The sequence below is a fragment of the Thunnus maccoyii genome, chromosome 24 (assembly GCF_910596095.1).
Source record: "Thunnus maccoyii chromosome 24, fThuMac1.1, whole genome shotgun sequence".
Classification (NCBI taxonomy): domain Eukaryota; kingdom Metazoa; phylum Chordata; class Actinopteri; order Scombriformes; family Scombridae; genus Thunnus; species Thunnus maccoyii.
Window position 1 is genome coordinate 13090819 of NC_056556.1, and position 17351 is coordinate 13108169.

The 17351-nt window shown below is 39.3% G+C and overlaps 1 protein-coding gene and 1 long non-coding RNA gene across 5 annotated transcripts in view; one reads left to right on the plus strand and one right to left on the minus strand.

Moving 5' to 3' along the window:
• Positions 1–17351, minus strand: part of LOC121891912 — a 211536-nt gene that overhangs the window by 54402 nt on the left and 139783 nt on the right. The gene's annotated exons all lie outside the window — the stretch shown is intronic.
• The window catches only part of LOC121891910 (E3 ubiquitin-protein ligase Midline-1-like), a 42721-nt gene that overhangs the window by 18270 nt on the left and 7100 nt on the right, over positions 1–17351 (plus strand). For all 3 annotated transcript variants that reach the window (XM_042404557.1, XM_042404558.1, XM_042404559.1), the window contains exons 3-6: positions 8024–8119; positions 13280–13387; positions 15275–15423; positions 16201–16328. In XM_042404557.1, the coding sequence (XP_042260491.1) occupies positions 8024–8119; positions 13280–13387; positions 15275–15423; positions 16201–16328 (481 nt within the window). The remainder of the gene's footprint in view (positions 1–8023; positions 8120–13279; positions 13388–15274; positions 15424–16200; positions 16329–17351) is intronic.

A 17351-nucleotide genomic window follows, 5' to 3' on the forward strand; every position in this document is an offset into this window, starting at 1 on the left:
ACGCACACACACAGGCGGGCACCTCCTTTCTCACACACGCAAAACAAATATGCCTTTTCTGCACATGCAGCGAAAATTGGACCACCTGTTAGGCTCTCATAACCCTCACGCCATCCAGCTGGCACATGACGTGAGTTTGATACAAACGAAGGGTGAAACCCTGTTAGCCCTGAGCTGAACACCATAGACTCTATGCGCCAAGTCAGGTTTTTACTTTGTCTTTGCAAATGATCTTTGAAATTTAACTTACTTTTTTAGTTGTGAATAAAGTCAGTTACTATGCTGTCTGGTTTAAAGAGATCTTTCATTAATGAGATATGAGCTGTTTAGGTTATAGACATACAGTTCAATTTCATCATAAAAGGCTTATTATATAAAAAACATCATACAAAATATCACCACTTCTCTTATTGACTGACTTGTTTTGCTGCATATGTAATAATAGCAATGCTTCTTAACCTCAGGCTCGATGCAGTTTCAAAGCAGAGAGCTAAATTCTGTACATGTCACTTCACTTAACTTTAATTCATTTCAGCAAAAATGAGCTTTTTTTTCTGTCTGTGCGTGGCAGCATTTTATGGCACACAAAGTAAAAACATACACACGCTATGTAAATAAACAAATCTTGACAGACACAGTAATCTCATCTTCAATTTATGATTATGTAACATAAGCAATGGTTAATGTAATCTTGTTAAGCTTTTAGACAAAGGAAAATATACCATTTCATCATTTAAATAATTTCTCAGCAATAATTAATTGCACAATATATGTTACACTTAATTTTTTACAAGCTATACTGTGTTGAGTTGAGGCTTTCAAGAAGCAAAGTTTTTTGGAAAACAGAGTTTTGTACAAGCAACAGAAACAGGGTAGGAGATAAATTGAGGTCTCAATCTAAGCTAATCACCACAGGAAACATCCCAGCTGCCATGTAATATTCATATTGAACAACACGTTTGATTTTTTATTCATAAAGCCTGAAAACTTTTGTGTAACTTCCTAAAAAAGGAGGTGCAGAGCAGGCTCCAAAGCCTCCATCTTCCAGCTAACTTAAACCGTTAAACTTGAAATACTTAAGATGTTACAGGCAGTCTTTTTCCCCACTTTTGACTCAGATATGATTTTCTTCTTTCATTTTGGAGTCTGACAAGTTGAAACTGTTTTGGTCATATTTTCCGGACCATTTCATGCATATCACTTTTTGCCCTGATGTGCTGGAATTTGAGATATCTCCAGTCCATATAGGAAAAAAAAGAATATCATATGATTGGAATGGCTTCCTTTTTTCAGCAGTAGTGGTGGTGGTGGTGGTGGTGTGTCTGATAAGAGCCATGGAGGTTATTGTGGGAACACCCATCCTTTTTCAGAGATAAAATTACCCCCGTCACAGGAAATTGACGGAGAAGGCAGCTGGAAATAGCTTTTAAAGTCCTTGGCTTTGGGTCTGAGGAGAAAGAACCTTGAGGATAAGAGATTGGAGCTGTTGTGTGTGTATGTGTGTGTGTGCCAGCTTTAACTCTTTAAATAATTATGTTTGTTGTGTTTATATAGTAATCAATTTAGCTGTAATCAGCTTTCTTTTAGTGCTGAAGCAACATACTTTCAATTGTCAAGTGCCAACAATCACAATAGAACATGAGCAGAAACAAGACATTATCTATTTGATTCATGACTTTGCTGATAAGTGCAATATTTACTTATTTATATTTACCTTCAGCTGTCTTATTCATATTTTCTATTTTGAAAACACATAATTCATTATTTACTTCCTTAATATAGTCCATCCTGTTGAGTTGACAATTTCCACATTTAAATTCCAACCTTGACTTGTTAGTTGCTGAACTCTCCAGTGCCATGAATTTTTGGAAATGTAGTATTAATGGGTAATTACACGTTGGCGAGACTGTACTATTTTTCCATGAATTTCCCTTAAAGAGCAACTTTAAAGAGCACCGTATGTCAGCAAAAATCCTTTTATTTCAGGTTCTCAACTTCTCACATTGCTGCAGTGATGTAAATGTGTAGACCAGGGTGTGTCAGTACTGGTGGCAGCTGGTGACTCAAAAAATTAGGGAGGACAGGAGGAAAACCAAGATGGAATCTTAAAACATGCTGCATCATACTATGGCATATAAAACTGTCCCCCACCCGATGAAACTGGAGGGGTGGGAGACAATTTTATATGCCAATAAAACAATTCACTTTCAAAAACAAAAACCCCTGAGTGGTGAAAAGGCTGCTTCTTTAAATACATATTGTTTCTAACCAAAGAAGTGCTCATTTTAGCCGTGGAGTGGTTCAGAATGTGTCATTTTACCAACAAAGTGAAATTCAAATTTATAGTATTGTTCTGTTGTGATAATCTGATACAAGTACAGATCAGTTCTGAATACTAGAAAGATTGAACACTAAAAACATTCACAGATCTAAAAGATTAGGTTTGCATCAGAAAGTATTAATGCATGTATCAAATACATGACTTACACACTCTTATCTATATGCACCACATACAAAATATAGTCTACAAAGCTGACATGTTCACACTTGTTATTCTAATTACTTGAAGCTTATTACTCAATATATGACTCAGCTTAAAAACCAACAGAAGAAATTGTCGCAACAAGCAGCCAGACCTCCTGCACACTCATTCACTAATCACACAACATCAACAGGTGACTAAACAACCACTCAATCAAAAACTGGATCAATTCCAAATGAATGAGTGAGTCCAGACAGCTCACTGTAACTTCAACAAGCAAACTACCCACAACACATTATATCATCTCTGCTGCATTCTTGTTAAGGAGATAAATTCACACAACAGCCACAGAGACATTTACGTCAGCCATCAGACAAGAAGTTAGCGACCGAAGAGACAGAGAGAGAGAAGCTGTATCTGACTCACGTTATCTGACGTCTTCTTCTTTCTTTCATGGAGATGAAGTATTCATGTCATAATGTCCGTTTGTGGCTGTTGGTCGTCTTGTTTGTTAGTTAACAGAACTTTGTGGCTGCTGGTTAACCAGTCTGATATCATTAGCAACAATGACAAACAAGCTAACTGTCCTGGTTGTTTCTCCGGTAGCTTCTCTCTCCAGCCTCCCCTCTCCTGCCACTGCTGCGGTGCACAGTCCAAATACATTCTCCGGTTAGCTTAACAACAGTCCTTAACAGTCCTTCCATGGATGTATAAAGAGTCCTTCAGGCTGCTACAACAAGCTAACTGTTGGCTAATGCAAGCAGCTATCTACTGCTCGATAAAAGAGGTGAAACGTAACCTCTAAATCTGAAAAAAGGAAAATTGGTTGTTGAAAGGGCCTAAATAAGATGTAATGTTTTGCTGATATCTTTAAAAATATAGTTCGCAATTTGTGTTATAATTTATTTCCTAATATGCTACTCTATCAATTTATCTTTAACTTACTGGTCTTCTTCTCTTACCAGTTCCTCACACTCACGTATGTTACAGTGGTAGAGAAGTGAAGATGAAATCTGGAAACTGTCATTGGACCAACATGATGTCAATATTACATTCTGGTTGTTGATTGGTTAGGGAGGATGTCCTCCCTTGGAGCGTCATTTTACGTGTCAATCACAGATTAGCATGAAAAAAATGTATATTAAAGTACATTAAATTGATGTAAGAGATCCTGCCCTGAGGAGGACAGCAGAAACCCGTCTTCCTCCTCTGCACCTCTTTCAACCAGGTAGTGAAACAATGCTTTTCAGCCTGGTATGAAGTTATTCTGTAAATATAGCTAATGACAAACCCTTTATAGTAGATATGGGTGCTAATTCATGAGCTGGATCCTCCAAATTCCACAATTTTTGGACCAGAGATGTCAGAAAAGGCTCTTCTAACTGCAACAGAGAAAGCCCTTTATTGTCCGATAATCCATTCTGCTGTAATCAAATGCCACCAGGCAATCTTTACTATGTTTACTACCTTAGTTTTTCCAATTAGCGCTGTCATTGCCACCCCTAGAGCCACGCTGCTAGCTAAAAATGGAAGTTGTACCCTCTGTTGATAGTTTGAAGGAAACTTTGTGAGTATTTCAGACTTATCGTGCTGATGAGAAGTGCCTGAATGCACCATGAGTTTTTGGTCGCTGCGAGGCTTCTGACAGATCCACTTTTGTATTTCTTTACCGTCTCTGATAAAAACTTGTCTCAAACACAAACCTGGTTTTTCTCAGTTAAGGTAGATAAAAGCCATTACTGGAGAATTTACAAAGTATTGTGCACATTCACTGTCTACTTTCTTTCCCTCTGTACTGAATGTTCTCTTTGCTCTGGGCCTTCTTGTCTCACAACACACACATACACATACTCGTCCTTCCCAGTACAACGATCTTCCCTTGTGGTGTTTTCTTTTTTCTCTGCTGTGCTTTGCTTTTGAGTCAGGGCTACTTTTTTTTTTCCTGCAAGAATCATCTCTTTTTTTCTTTTAGACGGATACAAACACGCACAGAGACACACGTACAAATATATTGTTTCAAATTTAGAGAGGAGCTTACTGGTAGGAAAACTGGGTGTCGAGCAAACTCAACGGTATCCACCATCAAATACAGAAGTCATAGATATATATATTGTATAGATGTGTGTTAAGATGGAAACAAATAAATGATGAATCCAATAGTGAGAGCTTTCAGTACTTGTCCCACTGCTGTGATTTCTCTGCCTGCTTCTTCTTTCATTTCTGTTCTTGCTGTTCAACTGTACGCCTTTGTTCTCTGTTCTTGCTCTCTCAAACACACACACACACACACACACACACACACACACACACACACACATGAGCAAACAAATGGGGTGAAATTCTGGCAGCTCGTTGAGGATTCTTGTAAACACAATCCTGCTCAGTGTCCCGGTAAATCTTGAGAAGACGTATCTCCTCTGAAGTTTCAGGTTCACTTGCCTACCTGTCTCTTTCTGTGCTTGAGTGTGTGTGTGTGTGTGTGTGTGTGTACACTTTTAGATTATCAGCACTGCTTCAGGGTGACTTAGTTCACACATACAGTACAGTAGCATACACCCACAGCCATACAAGCTCACAAGTACAGTACACGACAAATGGGTTTACTCATTCACACAGAGATGGTAGAGAATATCAAGAAGAAGAAAAAGAATAAACTGACAGGAAGACATTAGGTGATGAAACACTCGAAATTCGCCGCAGTTTCACAGAGCGGATTCTTGTAAGATGAAGCTAAAAGAGGATCTGAGCGTGCTGCAGGAGAACAGCTTGATTAAGAGCAGATGCTGTGGAAGGAACACTTGCAAAAGATGGTTCTAACTCTGTCAGCTGACCGCACTTTAGGAAAATAAATCTTATTTTTAGAAGTATATTTACATTTCAAGCAATCTCACTCACAGACTCCCACAGTTGAGTCTCTGGAGAATTCTCTTTGCTGCCAAGTGGCCATGAATGTCACTGCGTGGATCAGAGACTGACCACTATGTCATTATACAGAGAAATACAGCAGGCCACCCTGCCTTTTGAGGAAAAAACTTTATTACAAAGTTCTTGCACAGTGATGGAAGAAGTATTCAGATGTTTTACATAATTCCATCATATATTGCAGTATATATGCAGTAAATTCAAAACATAGCTCTGGGATTCATTCTAAACTGTCCATATCAAATTGACAAATTTCATTTCTTGCCTACATTTCAAGGAATAAAATTGATTTAATTTGTGTCCTGCAAGTTATTAAAAACACTTCCTCCCTCAAGTAAACCTGAATTCTGTTTGGACCATCTTACACACAGCAGCCAGAAACAGCAGCATCTTAATGCTGAGAATCATCTCTCTTCACATTGCTAACATGGCCTCCAGTATATTCCGTTTTTCTCTGTGTTATGTTCTAATTCAGTCTTTAAAGTCTTTCTATTTGTTTGATCATTTTCATCATGCAGCTGCATTACTGTAGATTAATGGGGATCCTATGATGTATGTATTGTATGTATCTCAATGTTCAAGTAAAGAGATACGGTGGAGTAAAAAATTTTTTATTTATTTGATTTTTCATCCATACATCTTAACAGATAAGATAATCTGAATCCATTGGTTTACTGGATATCTATAAACTCATCAAATCAACATGGCTTAGTCCCAGTTGGTTCAGATTAGAGATTAATTTTTACAAAGAAACTTGTTTTTGTTTTTTTTTTGGTGGAGGGGGGGGGGGAGGGGAAATCCAGTAAGGACTGGCAGCAGAAAAGGAGAAACAGGCAGACACTGCAGATAAACAAGCAGGATGATTGACAGGTGATCAACCTCCGAGGCAGGTCGTTCAGCTCTAGAAGATTCATACTAGTTGGCAACCTGGACACTGTAGATGGGAGTTAACCCTATAATGTCCAAAATTTAACCACAAATAAAAGGATACATCCACCACCACACACACACACATAGTTATGGAGACTGACAGCAGGTTTCATTTTTAAAAAAAAAGATGTTGCATTTCACGTACTGAAGATCTCACGAGTGCATGCGGAGATGTAAAGTTTGCATTTCAACACATGTGCTTGTATACATAGTGCAGATAATGTATGTAGACACATACTCATGAATATGTTTTTCTCTGTACGTTGCGGTATGCATTTACGCTGCATATATCAACCCGCACGTGAAGCGGCTGCTGACTTATTGTTGTGATTGTGATGATCATCCTTTTAAGAGGTTTAGTTTATTTTTATCTCTCCAGATGATAGTATGGCAACAGCAGCGTCATATTTCTCTCGGAGTAGGCCTTTATGCCGCTTCCGCTTTTGTGTGTCATCACCGTATTAAGGCCATCCATTAAGCCTCAAGCGCATACACACAAATCCCACCATCTCTATCTGTGTTTACTGTTGTTCATTCAATATCCCCTCTGGGTAACTCCTTTTTTAATCCTCAGCACAACATCAGCACCTGGCTGTGTTTACACTGTTGCGAAATACATGGTTAAAAGGTTAAGTGAATTGAGCTTGTAATGGAGCATATTTAGCTGCTTGCCTTTCTTAATTTAGCAATCTGCAGCGATGGATTTACCTTTGCTTTCGGAAAAACCTGCGCTTCCCCGATGAAGCTGCCTTTTGACACTTTGCTGTTCCGGCCTTGTGGCTCCAGTACACACCTTTTTTTTTTGAGACGTGCGAGAAATCTCAGCATTTCACCAATGTTGAGTTTAAATTCATCTGGAAAACAGTTTTCAACAGGACAGTGCAGACGTAGCGTCAGAGCGGCTTAAGCACGCTTGGTTTGGCAATAATATGACAGTCTTGGAAGTAAAGGAGACAGCTTATGCCCGGACGGATGAAAAGCAGCAAAAGAGGAAAAGGGGAAAAGGGGGAGGGGTAAAAAAAAAAAAAAAAAAAAAAGTGGGGAGGAGCGTTAAGGGAGAGCTCTGACGTGCTGTCACCTGTTTGCCGGTTCGTTAGCCGAGAGCGCTGCGTGCTCTCATAGGGAAAGCTTTTGATGCCTAATTTGCCGCTTGGCCGGGTTTGCGCATGGCTTGGTGCTCAGTGGAGTGGCTGTCCCAGTCATATCCACTCCTAGTGTAGGATCCTCCGTCGGAGGCTTGGACGGGGCAGGATGAGGAGGCAGTACAGGGATGAGGGGTATCACCCGCGCTCAGAGGTACGTGGATATTAAACGCACCTCTTTTTAAAAAGAGAGAACTATGAGACTCCTGAGAATGCTTGTAAAGAAGAAAAGTGGAAGGAAAATATTGCTTCTGTTTCTGTTCTTGTTCTGTTGAACCTGCGCTGAAGGATCAGACATTTTGCTCATCTTGTGCTTTTTAGAATGTTTTCCAACTTGCATTACAACTTTTTTTTTGTGTGTTGCTTTGTGATGTAGCGCCTGAGGTTGTCTTACAACTTGAATAAGAAGAGAAACCTTAAGGGGTCGACTGTTGAATTTTTATCCTCCTTTGATTTACGGATCTGCACTCACTTCTGTTTCTTTGCATTATGTCTCATTCACTCTGTTATCCCTTCTTTTTTTTGTGTGTGTGTGTGTTTGCTACAGCAAGCCCTGGATACCAACCTGAGTAATTTGATTAAGAGGAACAACGAGCTGGAGTCACTTATGGGGAAATTGATCCAGACTTGTCAACATGTAGAGGTGAGTCCCAGTGGTCCTGTCAGGTCAACTCTGGCCCACATTGTCAATGACTAGTCAGTATGTCATATATGTTCAGATTTCATTGTAGAATTTACTCTATTGATCTGCTTTATTAAATGTATAATGATAATGGATGTGTACAAACGGTATTTTCCCTATTAACATACTATTATTTGCAATAACTGAATCAATAATAACAATAAGTTTAGATTAATACATGCAATTACAAAAAAGGAAATTAAGCTGATTGTATCATGAGTCAAGATTGAGACCTTTTAGCTTAGCATGTAGCAAAGGTTAGCAGCTAAACTAACACTATAGAGGCTGATTAAAATCAATATATCATTTGAAAACATTGTATTTTGGAGCTGAAATAATGAGTTGAGTTATTGAATAGTTGATTTACAACCTCAAAATTAATTTGCAATAGTTTAGAACAATTATTCATTTAAGTAATTTACCAAGCAAAATTTCCAAAATAAAACCTTTTTTAATTTGACAAACAGCTTTATTTGTGCAGAATCTGACATGAACATTGAAGGCACTGCACTGTTTTTGCAGTTATTCAACATCTGGTTTTGTCTAATATGTTTATTGTTAGAATAATAACAAGGTGTATGAATGTCTGTGTGTATTTAGCTCTACTGAAGGCAATTCTGTGCCTAGCCTGCCCATTCATGTTATGCTGACCCACTAAGAGGCTTTAAATAAAGCAATGCCACAGGGTTAAAAGGCAGCGACATCTTAGTTTAGAAATAATGGAGAGCAGCTTCCCTGCCTGGCACGGCCTTGCAAGGGAAAGAGGATTGTGTTTTATCAAGGAGATTTATTTTTATTTATTTTTTTTTGCCAAAGTGCTGTGTGCACAGTATGTTTTTGTGCCACCGTCACGCAAAGATGTTTTCTCTGAACTAAGCTGGAGTGCCAATTGTGATGATGCAGGAATTTTACACACACCAAAAAGACCAAAAATAGGCGACGCTCCACTTTAAAAGTCGGAAATGAATAAATGATGCACATGCGAAGGGCAAAAAAAAAAAAATGCTTGACCTATTTTTTTCCCCCAGTGCATTATGGTCACAACTACATGTACAGTAGGGTTTCACCACACACTTTAAACCCCTAAAATAGCTAGAGGAGTGAACAGTGATAGCACGCTGCCTTTAGGTGAGAAGAGTCACATCGCACGAGCGGAAAAAATGCTCACAGTGATGGAACTTGGCAACAATAATGAGCCAAAAAAAACTCTTAAAAATCAGTGAAAAGAATGTTATGGAGCATGTTGTAACTTTGCACACACAGCTACCCATGAGAGGGGTGAATGTGACAGCTCTTAATAAGAGGGTCACACAGGCAAAAGCACTGTATGGGCAAGCTTGGCATGCTATGATGGAGCTTTCTGAATATTTCACATCAGATGAATCCATTCCTAAGCTTCTCTGGAGATGTCTGCTGAGATATACTGATGTCTTTGCCACTCTAGATGTTGTATAAAAATGATATCATGGATACTTAGAAGAGAAGTTCAATGAGTTATTGGATTTTTTTTAAAAACAAATCCGTCCTTAACATCCTATCTATGAATTGAGTCCTCAGCTACTCAGGTACTAGTGGTGTAAAAGACTGCAAGCTCACATCCAGTTCCTCTGAGTCACTATCTGTGCTGTGGTTCCACAATTTAACAATCCTGCCCCACATTATGTCATATCCCAGCATTCTTTTCCAGCTGGCATGTCTCGACTAATGGAGTCAAGATGCTGTAATTGTTAGCATCCAATGCCACACACTATTTGGAGCCCTCTCTGGTGCTTCTTGCATGCTAAAAAAAATAGGACAACATCGTGTCTTAGGGATGGTACGGTGAGTTTGTATCCAAGTGTCTTTAAATAATTACAAATAGTCTTAGAGGTATAATTCTAGGCAATTAGTTTGTTTGTAAAATGCAATAAAGAAAATGATTTCAAGCAGCTCGCAGAAGAAAACACTAGACTTACTGTTTTTGCTGTGGGAATCTAATTTAAGAGTCTTATTAGCAAAAGCCACAGCAGCAAAACCTCTATGTCTTTGGCATAATGCTGTACAAACAGGCACAGTGTCACAAGAAAGTTTGGTGGATGTGTCTTTCCGAAAGTTTCTAATATCCTCAAGGCTTGAGTCATTGTGTGTGTGTATGTGTGTATGTGTGTCTCTGTGGTTAAACGAATCAATTAATGTCCCTGCCAGGATACAATCTGTCATACTGATCATATGCTCCAGAGGGCTCTGCCCACAGTCATTAGATGCTCCACATTTTTAAATGGCACATGATGTACTCCGGTCACAAACTGTGTGTATGTATGTGTGTCTGTCTATTACTATTTCACCATGTATCAACCATTTATTCACAGATACACTATTATAGTGTTTTAGGCTACAAAATGCCTCCAGATTTTCTCACTGGACTAAATAAGGAGAGAGAATGACCACAGCGTGTCTGTAGAGGATGACTTGTGTGTGTGTTCATGCAGCCTTGTGGGCGGTTGTTCCGCAGAAATGAGCAATATCTGTCATGTTTATTCACACTGAGTGCTTAAGGTTAACGGTCATGAAATGTCAGAGAAAGCAAATCAGAGTCTTTCCGATCTTTGCCAAGAAAAAAAACAACAACACTGCAAACTTTAATTGCAGTTCCATTTTAGATTAATTGTTGTTTATCAGTTGGAAACCGTTCCTGACCCACCGGAACTTCTATGTGTGCCCAAAAAACCCCCATTGATTTCAGATCTGTATAAGTATACTAATTGGCGTGCAAAAAGCCACAAAAAGATAACATACGTATGAGCTTTTCACAGCGCAAACAGTTTTAAATCTCAAGCTCACCCAGACTTGTCACAGTGATGTCGAAGAAACCAATTAGCACCGTTGAAAAGACAGATACAGCCTCTCCATACAGCAGAGCTAAGAGGTTGATTCTCACATAAGCACTGAGATGTAATCCAGGTGGCAAATTGTTTTTGTTGGCAACATGATCCCGGGGAAAAAAAATCACATAAATATAGTCTAGGAAGGTACGTTGAGGATATTGAGGAAGTCCTTCCCAGCCTTGTTTGGCTCTTTGGTGGAAAGGCAAATGAGTCCCTGTGATGTCATTATTAAAACACCTGTCAACATGGGTGTTTGTGTGTGTGTGAGAGAGAGTGTATGAGTAACTCTGCAATCTTTTGTTGGCTTGGCAACACTTACAGCATACTTCCCTTTCATTGCTCCCTGTGCTATCGCTTTGCCGCAGCAAGAAAACACTTTACAAGGTGCTGAAAGGACCGTGTGGAAATGACCACAATGAGGAATTACACATTATGCTAGGACCTGCAGTCTTATAATTGGACTTGAACAACTTTTATAGCCTGCTTAGACTGTAAAGGTTCCAACTGCAAAGTGAATCAAATCCCTCAGAGTATGGAGCTGGATGCCACTTTGCCCTGGATTTAATCGACAGCATCAACTGCACTTCCCCAAACACCTTCCAACTAAATTAAATAATTTTTCTTAAGTGTAATTGCCATTAGTGGGTTTCATGCCAAGCAGATCTCTGAACCCACAGCCACAGATACGAAATATACTTTTATATATATTTAACATAGTCAGGACAGCACTGGGATTTATGCTCTTAGAGTTTGGATGCCATAAAGTGGTAAATATTGTGGGCTGGCAACAATTCTAGGCATAGTTATTGATGTTCCATGCACACAATATGCCTCTTTCCTTGTTTCTATTGCCAGTTTAAAATATTGCACATAAAATTTGGACACATCTAACATGCATTAGTTTTGTCATTTGCAGGCCAAACAATGATTTGGTTTGGTTTCGACATCTAGGTTACATATATCCATTATTTTGACAGCATTACAAGGTCTTTTTCATCATGTAGTTAGACCAAGAACATGCTAGTCTTCTAAAAACCATCTAGGAATTTTATTCAGTGTGGTATATCTATATAGAAGATGACCAATTCTGTGTGTAGGAAGCCTCAAGAGGCCCTGATGAAAAGACTAGCATGTCAGAATTTGTTTAGCCTTCTCTCATCTACTGTAGTCTGACAATATGATGCCACGGTTGTGGTTGTTTTTCCATTTCTGACCCTGGAAGTGTGTCTTCAGCTCCTTTTCCTTAATCATCTTTGTACATAGCGCAGTTCATGAAAGACAACAAGTTAATTATGGTCTTAGTTGAAAACATTTTTAACATGTCTCTTGTGAGGGAAATTACAATCATCCACTGACTGAATGTTTTCTCAGGTTAAGGCTAGGCCAACTGCATCAGAGAGCAGCAAGGAGAAACAAGAGCAGATATGAAGGGTGAGAAAGTGATCAGAGGCATCTTCTCAGCAGATAAGAGGCAGGTGCAGAAACCCAAATAGCTATGATTGAGGCCAACTGTGTATTAATTAAAAGACAACTGTTAGCCTCTGACGACGACGAAACGCTCTGTGACGTAGAAATACGACGGCTGAACTTCACCACAGCTGTCTCTCAGCCTAGCGAGCTGGAGATCCATTTGCAAATGTGAATTCCGACTGTTGCAATAAAACTCAGACAGACAGATGGTCTCTGTGATTTCTGAGAGAGTCATCTCGACTCTCTCGGCCAAGTTCGACATAGCTATCATGCCCTGTAGTCTGATCATGGCATAAATCAGTGGTTGCCGGGTCTTAACTAAGGACTTCAGATTAACCTAAGAGTCTCAATAACAGCTGTGTGCCTTTGTGTGTCTAACATATATAAACCTATATCGACCCAGATTGTGGGGAATCTGTAAAATGCCAAATGTCAGATTTTTATCTTGTAAAAAAAAGAACCGGTCGATTTCCCAACTTCAAAATGGCTGCCGTGTGAATTGGGGCTACTCTTTGTGTCTAGCTCTTCAGCAGATCTCTGAGTGTCTGCTCTCTTATTACCGCAGGCCTCCCTGTTTATTTCACTTGTCACTCAGCACTCAAGCCAGCGGGAGGCAAAATGGTTGAATATGTCTCATCTTCAGGCGGGAGGGCCAGCTGATGGATGAAAATGACACCCTGTCCCGCGGTCGACATGATGCGGAGCCACTATAACATATATCCCTCTATATCCTCGCCGTCCATCATTCTCGTTGTTTATCTAATACTCTCTGTGAATTGGTCCTCAGGTGAACGCGTCCCGCCAGGAGGGCAAGCTGCTGGACGAGTGTGATCTCCTGATTGACATTATTCAGCAGAGGAGGCAGATCATTGGCAGCAAGATCAAGGAGGGGAAGGTGAGATGAACACTCATAGGGGCGAGGAGTGTGATCGCAGACACCATTTATTTTCCTTTGCTGTTTTTTATATTCACCTTTCGCTTCATATTCACTCACTTTTTCTTACCTCTGAAAGCCAGAGACTCTGATTTATGGATTTTTTTAGTTTGGGAAACAGTGAATAAACTAAAGTTTTTTGCCTGTTTTAAAGCTCCTGTGGACCCACTTTGTTCTTCCACCACAAACAGCATGTACTTTCTTTATTGATGCTATGTTTTGAGGCTAATAACAACATTCCTTAATCATTAAAAATGATATTTTCTTCCATCAGCGAACCATTCCAGCAAGTATAAACGATCATCAAGGGGCAGATATTGTCTGCAGATGTAATATTCCACAGTTGTATGTGTAAACATAAAAACAAATCAACTCCCTAACTCATTCAGCATTCAATATAATGTGCAAGTGTGGTACAAATCAGTATTTGGATGACGAGCATTCACCATCCAAAGGTTTGGATCGCCACAGTTGATTGACTGGCGGTGCCATCACATTTATTCATCACTATTTAAACACACACATGCACCGAAAGCACTCTAGGCTACTGTTTTATGTCAAATGCAATACTTCCTCACAGCCACTTGACCTGATCCTTATATCCTGAACAGACGGCAAACTGTTCAGCTGCCTAAAATGCAAACCCTACAACACATTTCGAACAGACGGAGAAAACAGTCTGACTGGCCAAAAGTAGATCCCACAGCATATGGGAGGGCGAGTTTTGTACTTGTACTCTAAACCCGGATGATTTCTTTTTTTAAGCTGTATCTAATGAGACTTGGAACTCACTACATGTTGTTTTTTTTCACTGTGTGATGTAGGTTTTTAGCTTTTAGGATTGCATCAGAGAAGGTAGAAATATGGATGGATACAAAGAGATTTATTTTTATTTTTAAACAGATTTGTACATATTGCTATTTGGTGGAGTGCTACATCATGATCAATAGCCCTAAAAAAAGCTTTTTTACCAAGAACAAGTTTCTATTATTCCTGTTTTTATTTTTTTTTTACATTCTTGTCTTCTTTTTTTTTTAAATATAACGATAACTTTGCAAACTTCAATAGAATCGAACTGAGATTACAGTGTTTGTGGTTCTTTACAAGCCAAACCACTGATGAAACGTCCTTCGACCTCAATCCGACCACTGACCTCAATCTGTCTCTTAAAATCTCTGCTCATAGGGAGAGGGGATGGAACCGAGGGGGCAAACTGGGGAAATGAAATCCATGATTTGCGTGCAATTGAATCATTCACACGCCTAGCAAACTTAGCGTTAGCAGTGACATGGGAGAAGCTTAACTCGTGTAATCCCAGCATCTTTGTCAAACCGTTTGTCGGTTTCTCGGCTAGTCTTTCGTCTTTATACGTGTTCAGTAGAATCTTCTTTTATCCTCACAGTTGCTAGCAAATTAAAGCTTCTAAACAGAAAATTACTCAAAGTCACAGAACAAGAAACAAGTAGGGAAATCAAAACAAATTGGCTTCCTGTAACTTTGGCTAAGCATGATGGATGTGTTCATGCCCTTTGCTAAAATTCTTTGATGTTCATACTAATTAAGAAAACATGAAGATATAGATGCCTATCTGCATCAGTCAGCCAATGGGTTTGACCTTTTTCTGTATGAGTGGTTTCAGCTTTGAAATGTTAACACCCATCTCCATGTATCCATAAAACGTCCAATTTTTGGGTCATTTGCTGCCGTCAGTTCTGATTATGTTCTCATCTTTAATGATCTACAACACCTTGACTTGAATGAGGGTGTTTTCGTGCATTTTTTAAAAACGTGATCCAGCCGAACAGCACTGGCCTTCTTTTTCAATCACGTATTTCCCATCTTTTATAGGCACAAAGGCTTCGGAAGCTAGCCCAACAGATCTCCAACTGCCAGCAGTGCATCGAGAGGTCCTCGGCCCTCATCACACAGGCCGATCAAACGCTGAAAGAGACCGATCACGCTCGCTTCCTGCAGACTGCCAAGAGCATCAACGAGAGGTCAGACAGCCCACACACTCACCACACACGCTGGAGTCACTCAGCTTAGCAAAGTAACATCTAGCTTTAAGGAGAGGGCAGAGGAGTGCACACGGAGATGATGAGAAACAATTTGGAAACTTTGTGCACTTGACTTCCCCTACAGCAAAGACAGGTAGAGAGAGATTTCATCTTTTATGTAGCCTAATCTTATTGCACTCACTGCTTAAGCTTTTTGACTAATTGATTTGGCAATAGAGAACAAAAAACTGGTGTCCGTTATGTCAATCCTCAGGAGAAACAAAGCTGAATGGTATAAAAAGAAATCATTATCATTTAGTCCTTCAAACAAAACTAGTGTTTCAATCAGAACCTAATCTCCACAGCCTCACTAATTAGGAGGCTGATTTTATTCAGATTTGAGCTCAGTATTTTTTAATTTAGTAACTGTTAAGGGGTTTGTTAATGCTGCATATCTATGCAAATCTGATGAAGTGCAAATGCTAAAATTCCTTGTTTCTACATCTTGCAGTAAAGCGTATACATTCTCATGTCCCTTTTTTATTAACAAAGTCAATAATAAACACTTAAATTACATTATATATTATATATATAATTATAACTTAACTTTTAAAGTACAGTTTTTAGCCTATTTTAAGGGGTCCATACTTCAAATTGTAGAAATAGTGGAAGTATCTCTGTAGATTGAAACATTAAAAGGGCAGGTGTATGTTTACTAGTTGTTTACTTAATCTAATTAATCTAATTATCATATAAACCTGTTTCTGTGTGACCTAGGGTTTCCATGGCAACTGCATCGACCCAAGTGCTGATCCCTGAGATACACCTCACCGATACCTTCGACACCTTCGCCCTGGACTTCACCAGAGAGAAGAAGCTGTTGGAGAATCTGGATTACCTCACTGGTAAACCTCTACATTTTCATCACAGTCTTTCCATCCAGAGGGACATTTAGTAATTAAACTCTAAATGCTCAATTTTGAACACTGGGATCTGATTCATGTGCATCATAATCTGTTGATGTTTTCTGTCTTTTGAATAACCCGAATTGCCTTTTTATTGGAGCTATATTCTAACCCTTTAATTCACTTTCTCACTGACCATGAAACCCAAAAACCTCTGATAATTACGATTCTAATCCAGCTTTCATTTCAAATTTTGTTATTTTTTCCAAATTCTTTTGAAGTGTCTGCTGTCTTCCAGCAAGACGTTTGATGGAACAGACCCCAGCCTATTAACTCCAAAATTAATTTTTAACATTAATTTCCGATGTCCCATTTGCGAGGACCCATCAAAATGTCACCGTCTGAGTTATGAGCACACTGGGGACAAAAACAAGGCATCACGTGTAGTAGATTTGAAGGCCTGTGAAAATAGCTGGCTCGTATTTATTCTCCGCGATGCGTGAGGGCTTTGCTGGAGGGCCTTTTCACTAAGTGAATCGGTCTGAATCACTCCACTATGTGCAACCACTCATGACAGAAGGCTACAGAGAGAGAGAGAGAGAGAGAGAGAGAGTGACAGACACACAGAGAGATAGGAAGTGGCTCCACAATCAATTTAAGCTGTGCTTTTGTATCTTTGTTTATTACCTCAGTCCATTCTCTTTCCACTGGAGGCTTCATGGCTTAAACACAAAAAGGGATTGGTTTTATTTATTTCACTATGGAGCCAAAAAAACCCAACTCCCCATAGTAAAGTTTTCACATGGATACAGTGTAACAGAGTCAATCTAGCATTATGCAATTAGTCCCACTGGTTACAGCTAAAAGGACTGTGATATTTACCCTTCCCACTATGTTAATGTGAGCTGCTTTTTATCTGAATATTTCATTGTTTCTCTTCCGTATTGCTTTTAATGCTCAACCTACCACTCTACTGGAAAGAACATCTTCAATTCTGTGTGTAATGAAGCCTTCATACTTCTA